This window comes from Notolepis coatsorum (assembly GCF_963971535.1).
Source record: "Notolepis coatsorum genome assembly, chromosome: 17".
In the NCBI taxonomy this organism is placed as follows: Eukaryota; Metazoa; Chordata; class Actinopteri; order Aulopiformes; family Paralepididae; genus Notolepis; species Notolepis coatsorum.
The window spans coordinates 68,517,684-68,534,609 of NC_140181.1; the positions used below are offsets into that span (position 1 = coordinate 68,517,684).

General features: G+C 41.8%; 1 protein-coding gene across 1 annotated transcript in view; it reads left to right on the plus strand.

The window, feature by feature from the left end:
- Positions 1 to 1,625: 1,625 nt before the first annotated feature.
- The window catches only part of larp4aa (La ribonucleoprotein 4Aa), a 64,581-nt gene continuing 49,280 nt past the window's right edge, over positions 1,626 to 16,926 (plus strand). Inside the window, exons 1-2 of the mRNA XM_084334018.1 lie at positions 1,626 to 2,176; positions 9,735 to 9,852. Of these exons, the coding sequence (XP_084190144.1) occupies positions 2,072 to 2,176; positions 9,735 to 9,852 (223 nt within the window). The 5' untranslated portion in view covers positions 1,626 to 2,071. The remainder of the gene's footprint in view (positions 2,177 to 9,734; positions 9,853 to 16,926) is intronic.

A 16,926-nucleotide genomic window follows, 5' to 3' on the forward strand; every position in this document is an offset into this window, starting at 1 on the left:
AATTTAGCAGAGCAATTGGCAAACATGATGACCCTGCCATGAATGTTTGAATAAACTGATCTCTGTATTAGTTGGTGTGAACTGATACTTTTCAAAGAGTTAAATGTAATGAATGAAGGGACTCCCTAAATACTTGGTATCTCATGTATATACCCACCCCTACCTTAACTTCACTGAACATCATGCACATCTTTGGTTCAAATAACAAACTCAGCAAGACTGACGGCTTCTCAGTTACAGTGGGTGACAATATTGTCACAAGGAAAGATGAAATTACCTACCTGGGTTCCATCCTAGAGGCTAATCTTTCATGTGACAAAATGGCATCCAATGTAATAAAAAAAGTCAACCAACGAACTTGATTCTTGTACAGGATCTCCTCTCTGGTAAACAAGAATACTCTGAAGACTCTGGCAGGAGCACTCATTCAAGGGTACTACGACTATGCTTGCACCTCATGGTACTAAAGCACCTCAAAGGCGCTAAAAACTAAATTACAAACATCTCAAAACAAACTGGTCAGACTACTGCTTGACCTTACTCCTAGAACCCACCTCACCCCTGCCCACTTTGACAACCTAGGATGGCTTAGAGTAGACGACAGAGTACAGCAACTTGCAATGGGCCTGGTCTACAAGATACACTACACGACCAAGGTACCCATGTAGGCCTACATGTCAAAAAGGTCAGTGAATACCACAATCACAATATTGAAATTATTTTATTGGGAAAAACCACTTGAGATACAGTATCTCGTTTTCGAGAGGGTCCCAAAACACCAGAGGAAGCTCCACAAATCATGTTAAACCCAGATTTGGCTCAAACAAGGGCACTAAACACGTTTTGCAATTATGCCACATCAATGTGGAACGCCCTACCCAAAGCTGTAAAGGAATGTGAATCACTACCCACTTTCAAAACCACTCTCAAAGAACACCTACGGGAGACGGCAATTCGAAACTGGCCCCTGTAAATGTCCTAACCCAACCCCCTCCAATGTACAGTAAATGACCAAGTATGGTTTTGTCAATATTCCAATGTACAGTTTTGCTTGTACAGTTGTACAGTGCCCCCCCCCCCCCCCCCCCCACCCTCCTCCAATGTACAGTTTTTACATCAAATGTATATACTCTCTTTTCTGGACTCTTTTTGTATCACAAACAGTACTGTATTTGCAAATCTGGTATGTCATAAATGTATAGATGTAGCAGTAGGCAATATGTCCTGATGAATTGAAAATGGGGGACCCTGATGTAAACAAGACGAACGTCTTTCTCTGGTCTGCATCCCCTTAACAATTGTGTGTATTGAGCTGTACTGTATTGTACCCATTCTGCAATCTGTTAATAACGTTTTCAATCAATCAATCAATCAATCAATCAATCAATCACCACTACACCCATAGGCCATTTTAATTGTGTGTTCATATATTTTTATTGGGGATGCTCCGCAGTTACATTTGTGTGAATATGGCCTACTGCCTGACTGTTTCGTAATGCCTTTTTGATCAAGTAAATGAAAACAAAAGAGAAAAAACTTTTCAAATAGTTAGAAAAAAATGAACTTAACTGGAAACGGAAATAGAGCCGACAGGTCATGTAGAAGTCGCAATGCCAGCCGGGACGCAGGCGGACTGTGTGCCTGCTCAGGAGAGGTGCGTGTCCCCAGTGTCCGCGTCGGTCGCCCGGTTAGGAATGCGTCTCACGAATTTTGATGGGTGTTGAAATATTTGTGACGAAACACTTGTAGGAACGGTGATGTAAGAAGAGTCATGTTTTTGCACCGTTTATACAATCAGCATCTCAACGTCCAAGTTTGATTTCTACAGCTAGCTCGTTTCGTTGATTACAGGCTAGCTTGCTAGCTAGCTAAGTGTGTAGCATACGTGCTAGCCCTGGCTGTGTAAGCTAGCTAGCAAGCTAGTTTCAGTGTGTCGCTGCCTGGCCAGACTAGTCGAGCAGGAGGGAACCGGACAGAGTGTTGAACCGACCCGGTGTTTCGAGAAGAGGGCGGTGGTGGCAAGCGGGGGCCGGGAGAACACGACGGGGGAGACGCGAGTCAGGGGCGGCCGATGAGTTCGGACCAGGGCGGAGAGCCGCCGCTGCTGCAGGAGGAGGCTGATCCAGGACCGAAGGACGAGGCTCCGCTTGGGACTGAGGGAGGGTCAGGCGGCATGGTGAGTCGCGGCCTTCGTTAGCAGACGAGCTAGTTAGCTGCTTACTGCTCATACAGTCCAACCGCCACCGACACCACAATTGTTGGTTCCCATTGCATCGGGTCGGATTGCTTGGAATCGCTGGGCCTCAATGCATGATGCCATGCGTCGTGTTGGTGGCTAACATACGGTAGTCATGTCATGGTCGATATTATAGGATTTTATCCAGTTTAAGCTTTAGCTTGACCATCGGCTTATTGAAATGTAGTGGAATGAGCACGGTGACTTTAGTTAACGTTTGTAACGTTAATTGTTTTCTAATCTTATGGCATTGTGTTTAGGCAAGGTGACTACAGTTAACTACCGTTAGCAATAACTATGATACATATATATCCAGGCGATATCGTGCAGCTCCAGACCTCAGCGCTGCACATGACACCGCTCGTCTGGGACTGACCACCGCCAGCCGAGCAGCAGCCATTTAATGGATCTATGGCAAACGTTAGCTTAGCTAACTTGTCACAGGACAGGAGCTAAGACGCTAATTTAATAGTTTGCTGAGTAATCATTAGCTAAAGTTACGAATCGAACTGTTTGTCGTTTACATTCGCTGATCGTTTTAGCTAAATCCATCTTAGGTGACGGATGCTTCGACGATTTAACCGTAAGAGATAGACGTTCATGCGTTGAGCTAACGTTACCTATTTATTGGCTAATCGCGCCCAGCGAGCAGCACACTAGCTTAGCTCTGTAACTAACATGCGTTGCAAATACCTGGCCTGGCTGTGTTACGCAGAGCAGTCAGCTGACTGGACTTGGCTTTAGCTGCTACGGCCTGTAAGAGAGACAAGCATGCACTGTAGCCATGTGTCTGCTGACAGTCAAAGCTTGCACTTTAATTTCATGTTGATAATTTAGGACTGGGTCTATCTATCCCACATATTTGCACATGTTAATGAATTAAGCTATTTTAAATATCTGGTTAAAGCCAAAAGGAAGTGTGATTGAGCTTATTCTCTCCAACAGCTGTTCTTGTCAGGTCGTTGACTTTACAAAAGAGGGTGGATCTTTTGGGCAGGTGGCAATCTCAACTGACTGCTGACATAATATGTAACTCTGCCAGTAATCCTCAAATGCATAGCATATTCAAAAGCTTAATGTGTAGCATGGGTCCACATTAAATGACCCATGTTAATTAATTAGGCTTAATTAATCTATTAATCTATTATCTATTATATAATTGGGCTAATTGGATCCATAAGTCTCAGCTTTCTAGGCATACCTAATTTATGCAATTCCAAGACTGTATGCAGCAGAAATAGTCAAATACACCATTTTTTGAATGGGCGCGTAATATATACTGCTCTCGACAAACTAATCTACATGTGTGTAAAGGGGAGAGTTGTGGGTACCCATTAATCCATTTTCATTCAGTTATCTTGGAGGTGAGAGGTCATGGGGCCCCTTTGAAAATGGCAATGGCCATGCCAGTTTTTCCCTTGGCAAAATGTAGCCCTCTTACCGACAAGCTGGCATGACATGGTTGGTACCAATGGATGGATTCCTTAAGTCATTCGTTTCATACTATTCTCACTCTAGCTTTAGAACTCTAGCCTCTGAAAGACTGTAATGTTGGCCGAGGGGGCAGACTCGTGAAGATTTTCCATTGAAACTACATATACAAAATGAATAGTATAATTTTTTTTACCCATGCTATGCTTTATAAGAGTAGTGGGAAGAAAAAAAATTTGATTACATTAAAATGAGTTTTATGATGTTTGTAGAAAAGAAACCATAACATGCTAATATGTCGAAACAGAATAATTAGCTCGGGTCACTTTTGACCCATGCTATGCATCTGAGGGTTAAAAAAGTATTCACTGCTGCCCTTAGTTCTCTGACAAAAAGATTAAATCCACTTTGTAGCTCATTGTATCTGGCTGCAGGCCTTGATGTGGAGTGCGAGTTCTATTCTCAGCCTCAGACCTCTGCCGTGTCAGTATTTCTTGAGCCAATCTTCAGCCTATTTGATAGGGTGGCCAGATTTTTTCCTATGTACAGTAGTAGACCGGAGCTAGCCTATATCTATCTCGCTATAGTCTAGACCGGCTACTGTTACATGCCAGTGTTTGTCATGGGGTTTATTTGTGTTTGGATAACTCGACATTGGGCAGTTCAGCTCATAAATAAGTCGAAACACATTATACGCAACGAGACATGGCCTTTCCATCCGTGATATCGACCCCTCCCCTGACGACATGGGGGCACATGCTGTGGCCTCACTAGACATGTTGCATGCTGTTGCTAGAGGGGGTATGTACTTTTTTTCATTTTTTTTGGCATTATAGTGCAGCAGAAAACCCTATGCAGTCAGAAGGGTAGATTGGCAATGCTCCCCTCCTGACAGCCGTGAGTGCTGGCGTCGCCTCAGGGGTAACTATAGGTAACCGATCATGTTCCTCACCACTGTTCTCCAAGCGCGTGTTCGATGAAATCGGGACAGCTTGAGATTTTGTTTGGTTTGACTGAATTGCACGTTTTTATAGTTGACCTGGTCGAACCACATTTTAGTTAAAGGAACAATCGCTCTTAGTGCACCTTTTGCTTTGGACACTCCGCTCTGTACGTGTAATGATACTGCTCTTTGAGGTGAGGCTAAGATAAAGCCAACATGCAATGTTTTCCATTGGGGCCACGGCCCACAAGTTGCAGTTTTCATTGTAATTCACCTATACCTATGTGTGTTGTATATTGCTGGTTTGGACTTGACTATGTTGAGTTGTTGACACATGATGCATTACCCATGCAAGAGCAGTCCATGCCCCCCCCCCCCCCCCCCAAAACACAAATACATACAAATTTGGATAAAAGAAGGGAATTCTCACTTAAACCTACATTTCCTCATGGTTATAAGGGCTTCATGGTGGCTGAAAGGTGACACCGTTTACAAATATGATGTATGCATTTGCTGAGAGATGCAAATGCATTAATTGGTAATTGTCAACGTCTAGTTTTAATTTAATCAGCTTTCACTTTTGTTTCTATAATTTTTTATATATAAGTTCACCTGGCTTTTTGCCGATGTTGTAATTCTTTTTAGGAAGTGAAACCTAGCTTGAGATCAGAATGGGTGAACCAGAATTATATTGTGATCTAGACTGGGGACTCTTAGTCAGTGAAAGTGAGAACTGCACTGCATAGCTTTTTTTTAAATCTAGAAAATGGATAGTTTCCACAATGTCCTTGTGATGCAGTGCTAAAATAAAGAAGTAGGTGAAATAAGAACTCCACTGCAACATTAAGTGATTGTGTATATTTTTCTTGTGCCATTTCCTGAAAAATACCCTTTATTCATGTAGGTCAGTCTGGTAGCACTACTTGGCAATAATATACGGTGTGGTCTGTAATGAGTAGGGGTGGGACGATACATCGATCCAGATCGATACATCGATGTAATTATCAACAATCGAATCGGATCGATGCGATGTAATAAGATCGATTCATATCGATACTCTTATTTTGAAAATCCTGTGGCGAGTCTCATATCCGCCCAAGAACAACAGCAGTAGCTCCGTGTGTGTAGATGTTACAGCATAGCATTCTCCCTTTCTGTGTGTGTGTGCGCGCGTCTTTGGAAAGACCAGATGAGGTCAGAGGAGTTTGATGTTTAAATGTTATTTAAACATAAACAATATAATACATAATAAATGTAGGCCTATACATGATCATGCAACATCAACAAATTGTTGTAGGAACGGTTTGGGAGAGGGAGGTTGTGAGTTTTGAGTTCCAAAAAATGTAGCTTAAAGTTTAAAGCTCAATATATAAAAACGTGGCACTTTACAGTGAACAGGAGGTATATTTGTATTAAAAACAATAGATTGATTTTCCTTTAAATGTCTGGAAGAGCTCAAAAATACAAATGTCAAATGATATTTTCATTACCTTTTTTTAGTTGATCTAAATGTTACTGATTGTGTTAAATGGGCATATGATATCATCTCATATCGATCGCAGGCACCTGAATCTAATCGTATCGTATTGTATCGTGAGAGATTTTGTAATATCGGCAAATATCGTATCGTTGTCCAAAGAATCGATATCGTATCGTATCATGATGAAACTGGTGATTCCCACCCCTAGTAATGAGTGAGTACAGTCAGTGAATCATGTTTTGTTGTTACTACTACTGTATTTCAGCATGTTGGATTTGAAAAGGAACAATGACTATAAATGCAACAATAACCTTTCAGATTTAAATGAAGGTTTTTAACATTTCATGTTGGGTGATCCTAGGAGTAGCTAGGACAACAACATATATATGCTGTTTTGTCTTTCCTGTCGACAAATGGAGAGACCAGTGCCCCTCAATACAGGATCTTGGGTGTACACAGTGGACTCGTCTCGCCATAGAATACTCAAACACAATATGGGATGTGGAGTTGACTTCCAGTCCCAGAGGATTAAAATAAAATGTAAATCATCAACCTCCTGTCACTATAAGCAGTACATTAATTACTAGTGCTGTCAGGCGATTAAAAAAATTAATCTAATTAATTACAGGATTTGTAATTAATTAATCTCATTTTAATCGCATAACCATTTTAGGCCTGATATTCTATATTTTATAATCATATTTCAAATGGCATGTGTCCGGATGGCAGAATTCAGTACTGTATCTACAAAACCTTCTGTTTAATCATCTTCCATTTATTCATTTGCTTAGATTTGTCAGGTCTGGTCAATTTTAGCATGGTGTTATTCAGTCAAAGATAAAAATCTTTTTTTATTGATATTCTCATTTGGTTCATTACAATTTACTCAAGCTTAGTGACACACAGTATTTCTGACACTGGGAATACATTCCCTGAGATCTATAGATGTCCCTAGAATCAGATACCAAGAACATGCAAATGTACTATTAAAAAAAAATCTGTAAATGTGTATTCTACCTTCTTATGGAATGAATGAGATTTAAAAATATATATAATTTTCTTTTAAATAAATTGAGTACATTTTCATAATGCGATAATTTGCTGTGTAATTAATTAACACGATAAACTGACAGCCCTAATAATTACATATGGGTGCAATTGTCTGCTGGGATTGTTTGTCTCCCAATTTTTACGATGGAAGTCAACAGAGGAATCTGACGGGAAAAGGTCACCTAAATTACACCTTCTAGTGACACAAGGTTGATGATTTGTATTTTCTGTCAACCTACATGTCCTCCTGTACTGCGTTTTGAGTATTCTGACCACTGTACGCCTAAAATCCCATTTCAAATGTATTGAGGGACATTGGTCACTGCTTTGTTCGGATGAAAGTCAAAATTATTTCACTACCTAATTAAATAATTTTCATTACTTAAAAGTTAATTTATTGAAAAGGATTTGCAACCAAATATGACAAATACTTTATTTAAGTATTAATTTATACAATTAAGAGTGCTTCCATTTCTATTTTCTACACAGCTCAAGCTCACCTGATGTGAATGTAAATTTGCACTTTAACCTTTTTAATTTACTCAGTCAAGCATAATGGACACAATATTTCTGACACTGGGAATACATTCCAGATGTCCCTAGATACTAATAGATCTTGTAGAAGTGGCGCAATCTTCAATTTATTTGAGTATGTACTTTTAGGCGGATTTTTGGAAAATATGGCTAGGGGTTAACCTTACTTTACATATAAAAAGGTGGATAAACCTTGAGTTTCATTGCGTTTCCCTCAACTACGTCCCTGATTTGACCATGTAGGCTAGTGACCGTCATTGACATTTATTATATTGACTACATGTAAAGCAAGCCTGTAGGCCTATTCATACTTGTATTCAATGGCTCATCGTAGGGCTAGGCGATATGACGGGTACAGTTCATTAACGATACACTTTTTTAACGTATCGTGGATATCGTGATGTTTTGCCCAAGAGGATTGTGTCGCGTCAATCTGGTCCACACGTTCAAACTTTTGAACAACGCCGCCCCCACACACACACTACTGCATCAAAGTTACTACTTATGATTAACAAAGGCATTCGTTTTGTGGCATTAACGTTATATAGTTACACGTTCAATAACATCAGCGTATTTACCCGAACATAGCAACGTCCGAGGACGACATAGATAGCAAGCATTACTCGTTCATATCTCAGCCCATGCTGAGTTGTGCCCATTCTGCGGTCTGTTAATAAAGTTTTCAATCAGACAGATGTATGGAAAGGCTTTTATTATAACATTCGTTGCAGTAAAATCATTATGCCTCGTTTAGTCATGCTGCGGTGCGCTGGTAATCTGACTCGTCGGCCGCGGAGCTAACGTTGTTGTTTTGTTGAGCTCTCGTCAAAATCAATGGAGGACATTCTGGAAAGTAAAAAACGAATAGCACTTGCCGATTGGTGCTAAGAACAGCAGGGCGGGTGCAAGCGGTGTGACGTAATAGGCAGACTCGACTGTCAATCAAAATTATTCTGTTGCCGGCTGAATGATTGAATGAATGAGAACTTTATTAACAGATTGCAGAATGGGTACAATACAGTACAGCTCAGTACAGCTCAATACAACAACAGTGGACTGGAGGATGAAGACCAGAAAAAGACTTTCGGCTTTTTTACATAAGGGTCCTCCATTTTCAATTCATCAAAACATTTAGAGACATACAAAATATACAGTAGTTTCATTAAAATGCTATTTATTGATTGATTGATTTAAAACTTTATTAACATATTGCAGAATGGGTACAGTACAGCTCAATACATACAATTGTTAAGGGGATTCAGACCAGAGAAAGACTTTAGTCTTGTTTACTTTACATCAGGGTCCCCCATTTTCAATTCATCATATTTCATATCTAAATCATATAATATCTCATTGCTAAATATATGCAATATATAATCCAATAATCTAAATCTTAATATATAATATAAAAATGCTAAATGCATGGGTATTTTATTTTGTCTTTAATGTTAGCTTGCAAACTCAAATACTGTCTTGGTAAGCCTCATAATGAATTGTTTGGGGAAAAAAAGAAAAACATTGTGATGTGTATCGTATCGCCGAAAGGTCAGAAAATATCGTGATATTTAGGCCATATCGCCCAGCCCTAGCTCATCGTCGTTACATGGTAGACTGTGTCCAGTGTGTGCCCTCTGGGTGCTCCTTTACTCCCACACTCACATTTGTCATTTGTAATACCGGAACGGCGGCACTTTGGTGCAGAGTGCCGACAATCAAAAAACAAACTCGGTGGAGGCCTGCTTGTGCAGAGAGACTGGAAGACGTTACAGTAACCGGCTTGTTACAAAATAAGTCAAATATATAACATGTCATATATATAATATATATTTTTATTATTATTATAAACAAAGGTTTCCTTACGGAGAGAACTGACGGGGTGCCATTGCATTCGAATATTATCGGTCTCTGTATTTGCTGTGACCATTTTTGCTACTACCGAAGCATATTTGCTCTTATAACGTTTGCTTCTACCAAAAGCTGAGGTGTGCCTCGTCTGTGTGCTATGTTTTTAATAACAAATTAATTAAAACTATACTAAACCTTTCTGTGTGTTTTTGAAGGTCACCTCTAAGGGCGCCGGTCTGAACCCTAATGCCAAGGTCTGGCAGGAGATCCCGGTGGCTCCCAGTGAGGCTGCTGCGGACGGCTCCCAGTGGGCCCCGTCGGGCGTCACAGAGGGTGAGTTCTCTAGTCCAGAGGTTCCCAAACCTTTTTTGAACCAAGGCACCCCTGAATCTTTCCTCCTTCTCCAAGGCACCCCAACTTTTTGAAGAGTTAAAAAATTTAACAGACCTTATACTAAAAACATTTCATTTCATTTCATTTTTTATTATTATTATCTCCCCCCCCCCCCCCCCCCCTCCTTTTTTCAGATTTCTCTCCCATCCCACTGTTAGTCGTTATGCCAATTCCCAACCCCCTTCCTGGTTGTTGCGCACTCCCCCCTACTGTTGGTCCGGGAGGCCGGAGACTGTCACATGCTTTCCTCCGACGCATGTGCAGCCAGCCTGGCAGCGCAGATTCTGAGTGGAAGGTCACACTACCTCCCTCCAGATCCTACCCTTGCTGTGCAGGCGCCCTGACCGAACTGTAGGGGTCACTGTCCACAACGCCCAGGACCCACCCATCAGCTTTCCCACCCCTAACACTGCCAATTGTGTTAGTGTGAACGACCAGCCAAGCTGATAGCAACGCCGAGAGCTGGATTCCAACCCAGCGTCTCCAGCGTTGATGGCGAGCGCCTTGCCCACTACACCACCTAGCCGCCCCCTTCAATTATTTATTAATAATATTATGAATAGGTGTTTTGGCTGAAAATAATGCCGTTGTAAAAAATTTAACGATGCACAAACAAACCTGAATGGACATGGCATGGTTAATTGTTTTTTTTTATTGATATTTTTCCCCCTCCTTTTTCCTCCGATTTTCTCCCATCCCAATGTTAGTCGTTATGCCAATTCCCAATCCCCTTCCTGGTCACTGCGCACTTACCCCCCACAGTCTGTCTGGGAGAGTGGAGGCTATCGCGTGCTTCCTCCGACACACGTCTAGCCAATCAACCGCTTCTTTTCACCTGGCAGCGCGGACTCTCACTGAGAGGGTGTAACGTGTGGAAGGATCACACTACCTCCCTCCAGATCCTACCCTTGCTGTGCAGGCGCCCTGACCGAACTGTAGGGGTCACTGTCCACAACGCCCAGGACCCACCCATCAGCTTTCCCACCCCTAACACTGCCAATTGTGTTAGTGTGAACGACCAGCCAAGCTGATAGCAACGCCGAGAGCTGGATTCCAACCCAGCGTCTCCAGCGTTGATGGCGAGCGCCTTGCCCACTACACCACCTAGCCGCCCCCTTCAATTATTTATTAATAATATTATGAATAGGTGTTTTGGCTGAAAATAATGCCGTTGTAAAAAAATTAACGATGCACAAACAAACCTGAATGAGACATGGCATGGTTAATTGTTTTTTTTATTGATATTTTTCCCCCTCCTTTTTCCTCCGATTTTCTCCCATCCCAATGTTAGTCGTTATGCCAATTCCCAATCCCCTTCCTGGTCACTGCGCACTTACCCCCCACAGTCTGTCTGGGAGAGTGGAGGCTATCGCGTGCTTCCTCCGACACACGTCTAGCCAATCAACCGCTTCTTTTCACCTGGCAGCGCGGACTCTCACTGAGAGGGTGTAACGTGTGGAAGGATCACACTACCCCCCTTAGACCCTATCCGCACTGAGCAGGCGCCCCGACCGAACTGTAGGAGTCGCTGTTTACAACGACCCGGACCCACCCCGCCAGCTTTCCCACCCTCTAATACTGCCAATTGTATTAGTGTGAACGGCCAGCCAAGCTGGTGACACGCCGGGAGCTGGATTCGAACAGGCGAATCCAGCGTCTCCGGCGTTGGTGACGAACGCAATCTCCGCTACGCCACCTGACCGCTCTGGCATGGTTAATTGTAATATTTGGACTAAATAAAAATCTATCAGAGAATGTAGTACATCCCTAAGAGCCACATATAACTAGGGATGGGAATCGAGAATCGGAATCAATTGGGAACCGGTTCCTAATTGTCTGATTCCTGGAATCGCATGCCTCCGTGACTATCGATTCCTCTTATCGATGTTTTTATTTGATTCCTTGACTAGGAAAACCTAAAGGGCTCGATATTGCGACCGTTTTGTGTGTGCAGTGAAAACTGAAAGTGCTTTGCATCCTAGTCATTCATTTACATGGTAAACGGGGGAGGAAAGTAGGCCATTTTACTCGCCAAATGAGAGTATTTTCTATGTTTAGCGAGTGATTCATGAAGACCACTCGCCACACTGGTGAGTAAAGAAAACAAAACAAAAAATTATCGGTTCATATTGCGATACTCTTATTTTGAAAATCCGGCGAGTCGTATCCGCCCGATACGAATAGTAGTGTGAAACGCTGTGTAGCTCTGTACAGCACAGCAGGGCTACAAAGCGCCTATTTTGCGACCCGATATAAGTCTGCAGTTTTTTCCCGCAACGGGTCAAATGCATCTAACATGCTTTGCATCATCGCCATTCCTTTATGCCCACGTCGCGTTAAATATCTGAATTAACGTTACGTTAGCTGCTTACGCTAACTAAGCTAAGCAGCTAACCCTGAGAGAGAACAGGAGACGGAGGGGGGGTGGGGGGGCAGTCTACCTTTCTGGGGGAGGGGCATTCTGTGTGTGTTTGAAAACACCAGATGAAGTCAGGAGTATTATATTGATAGTATTTACTGAGGCTGGACAGATAATGTTGATATTTAAACATAAAAAATACAATACATAATAAATGTATTCATGATCATGATGCAACATAAAACAATTGTAGGGACAGTTTGGGAGAGGAAGGGGGAAAATGAACATTCACCATGCCCCGCTCAATCCAGTATTTAGTCCAGTCCATTCCAGCATCTCTTGTCCAGCCCTACCCAGTCCAGTGCAATCCAGCACAGCCCAGCCCAACCCAGCCTAACCCAGTCCAGCCCAGCATCTTTCACTGCCCAATCCAGTCCAACCTAGACCAGCCCAACTTTCCCTGCCCAACCCAGTCCAGCCCAGCATCTTTCACTGCCCAGTTCAGCCCAACCCAGTCCAGAATAGTTCCCTCTTTCATGTTGATATGTTTTATGCTAATATTGTGAAGAGTAGAGACACTGTTATTAATGTTTTATGCTAATAAATATTTGAAAGAGTAGAGACACGGTGTGATTATTACTATGATTGAAAATCAATTTAGACAAAGACATACAAAGAAGTAATTATCACAATTAGCGATTTATTTTTGGCTGGTAAAAAATAATCATCTACTCCACTCGCCAGTTGGCTGGTAAGCCAAAAAATTTGTTTCCTCCCCTGATGGTAAAGTAACGTTAGCCGCTAGCTAGCTAAATAGCCATGCTCATTGCAGAGAGACAGAGCGAGAACACTGAGCTGGCACGGTGGGGGCTCGGGGGGAGGGAGCCGTGTGTGTGTACATGCGAGACATCAGAGGAGGTAGAAGCCTCGGAATTTCGGTAGGTGAATTTCTTTCCTAGATGTTACTTATGTGTCAGTTATGTTTTTACTTTTAATCTTTATTTATACAGGTAGGTTATTGCTAACTAGGGATGCCCCCCGGACCCCGGTTTTAAACGGGAACCGGTACTATATTAGAAAATACCGGAGTATTTATAAGCTCCGACGTCCTCGGTACTGCTATCGATACTCTAGAGAAATTATTATTATTATTATTATTATTTAAAAGTTGCGAACGATCTCTCCTCTCTCTGTCTCTGCACGAGAAGCGAGTCGCAGCGAGTCATTATTACACACACTCCTCGCGAGTCGCGCTACACATACATACGGGTACTCCTTAATGAAAGCGCTGTCAATAGTATGCAGCTGCAGCACGTCAGACCGCAGCGCTTACAAGCCCCGCACATACAAGCCCCGCACACCTGATGTGCTGCAGCTGGAAGCATCTCAGCGCTGTCTCCGTGCTGACGCGCGCTGCACACAGACACAGACAGCTCTGCATGGACTGAGTCGTGATGGCGGATAGAGCGAAGCGTTCACAAGTGCAACAAAACATTTGCCAGTAAGGGTGGCAATACGAGCAATCTATCAAAACATTTGTTGGCAAAACACTATTAGTTTGCAGAAATGCGCCGTATTCGACTGCCTTGCGCGCAGTGGTCCATCTGCATCCACGTCCACTGCAGCCGGTAAGCCAAGATACGGAGTTTCCTAGGCTAATAACGAATTATTACAAATAGGCTAATAAACAAAATAATTGTTTAGCTACAAATACTACAATCTAAAAACTTTTTATAGATCGTCAAGCTGAGGTCAGCCACCAATGTGTCCCAGTGAGCCCACCACACATCCTCCCTCCACCACCCAAAGTCCTTTCTCCCTAGCAGCTAGAGGAAAGATGACAGAGGATAGGGTGAACGAGTGTCACAGGGCTGTGACAAAGTTTGTTGTCAAAGGCCTGCACCCGTTCTCTACAGTGGAGTCCAAGGACTTTAGGTAACAACTAATCATTCAGTGTATATCGTTTTTTTTGTATACATAGTTGTCTAACTTGTCTGTTGTTGTTATAAGTTATTATTGAAGCAGCTATTCCCACCACTCCACACAAATTTACAATAATTCAATCATTTCTAATCTTTACTGTAGGGAGATGACCAATGCTCTCAACTGCAAATATAAAAATCATAAAAAAATTATCAAAAAGAACCGATAAGAGTATCGATAAAGTACCGAACCGTTAAGCAGTATCGATAGGAGTAGTAGTATCGATAAAATCCTAACGATACCCATCCCTATTGCTAACCAATTCTCTTTTGCAATAACGACCTGTTGAATGCAACTACAGTTCAATAGATTAAATTAGTTCTCAAATACATTATTTTATTTAAGTGTAAATTTATTTTTTACAGGTATTTTTCTGACATGGGGGCTCGACAATAAATGATTAATGACAATCAGAAATGTCAAGTTGCATGTTATTCTAACCAGCTTAGTTCTGTTGCATTTCCAATTTATTTAAATTATAAATGTATCGGGAAGCGATAAGGGAATCGATAAAGAATCTGATCGAGGGGGAGCTCCAGTAGCTCACCACGTACCGCGAGTGCTATTTCAGCGCCGTGGACAACCGTGCTCGTCACGGATCTGGGGCTGTGCGCGTTCGAATCCCGGACGGCAGCCGTGCCTTTCCCAGAGTGTCTTCCCCCCCATCTGAACCCTTTCAGCCTGCTTCTGTCGGTCGAACTTGACCAAGTATGAATGCGATGAAAAAAGCGATAAACGCTAAAAGAACCAGCTGACTGGTCAAAGTTTTAAAAAAAAGAATCTGATCGATAAGCAGAATCGATAATGGAATCGGATCGATAAAATCTTATTAATTCCCATATAACATATAACATGTCCGAAAGCCATGTGACTGGAATAAGAGCCACATATAACCAGGGCTGTACACTGCGACGAGGTTATCGCAAATTGCCCCTTAATTTGGCCCGTGCGAGTGGAAAATAATATTTGGGGGCAACCTTGCGAGTAGTGATTTCAATCCTTCATTCGCATTTCACTCCTAAATTAATCCATACAAATTGGATAAAAAAAATAGTAAAACAGCCTACAACCAGGGCTGTACAGTGCAACATAATGTTGCGGTGCTATGAAAAAAATCTTGTCTGCAATGAATGAACTTACTGCGATAGCCTGTGTGAAAAAAAATATTTGCGTGTGAAGTGAATCTGGGCCACGCAACTTGGTAGTTGTAGTCTATTGTGCGATTAAATACCATGTCCCTGTAGAGTCCATACATCCAACACCAAATCCCATAATTCCTAGCGAACAATCGAATCGAAACTGAATGTTGCATCGCCAAAGAAGAACTTCCTTTCAATAAGTTTAAGCCGCTAATTTTGCTCTGCAAGAAGAACGGAGCGGATATCAGTCCATCTTATGACAACCATGTCCGATGTGGAGAAATAAGAGACCATAGCCGATTAAATTAAGTCTGATCTGGCAGTGATGATTGACGGGGACACGTACACTTCTAACGTTCAGCCATGTATTAGGTGAGTAGCCCACTATTAGGACGTTTTTCAATACTTAAATACTGGCTACTTAAATTTCCCTCCGGCGATCAATGAAGTATCAACCTATCTAATAATGAGACGATATGCAAATAAGATAATACTAATAATTGTCACGGTTCCCCGTATGAAAGTGGCTTGCAACTTACTGCTGGTAAAATCACTGTTTATTTCGTTTTGCAAGTATTACATTCCTCTTCTATAAAGTCCCACCGTAAGAGCTATGGCCTCATACAGGTCCATTAAACATTTTTGATTAGAGTCTTTCCTTCGAGCTAAGTTGAACTGAACATTTCACTGTCAAAAGCGCAAACTTAAACAAGGTTGCGTCGCAACACGGTTTTCAAAATAAAGGTCACATATACACATACCGTAAGTAGGCCTCGGATATACATAAACATTAATTGGCATAGATCTCTATAAACGGCCCAACACATTGATCACTTTAGGCACACCCTGAAACCAGTAACATCACAAATATGAAGCGGGTAATTACCCATAAAAATAATAAACCTTTCATGGGGTTATTTACAATAATAATAATTCATTTTATTTATAAAGCACTTTTCATTGTGAAACAAAGGTATGCAGAGTTTCTTGTCCTCCTGATTAATGCAATGGTGTGTGTGTTGTGGTGATCTCATTCAAGGAGCACTACAAGCGCGCGCGCGCACACACACCGTTTGTTGTTTTTGTTCTATTAGTGATTTACACACTTTCTCAGTTGGTTCATTGTAAAAGATACAAACCTGAAAACAAACGCACTTAAATGTTAAATAAAAGGACCACAGTAATGAGGCAGGAGGAACATATTTTTTTGCACTATAATGGTAAAATTGTTATTTAAAAATGTGCCCCTAAAAAATATTGTGTGCCCCTAAATTTCTCATTTAGGGGCAAGTGTGCCCCTAGTGAAAAAGCTTAGCGTACAGCCCTGCATATAACATGTTCAAATAATAATTCATATAAACTTCGCAGTAACAGATGTACCGTAATTCCTCTAATAGTAACCCCGGCTTGTATTTGTTTCAACTGTAGCGGGTACCAGGCTTGTATTAGGAGGAGGCCTGTATAAGAGGGAGGCCTATATTTAAAAAAAAAATCAAAACGGATCATAATGAATAAATCAACATTTTGTGTCAG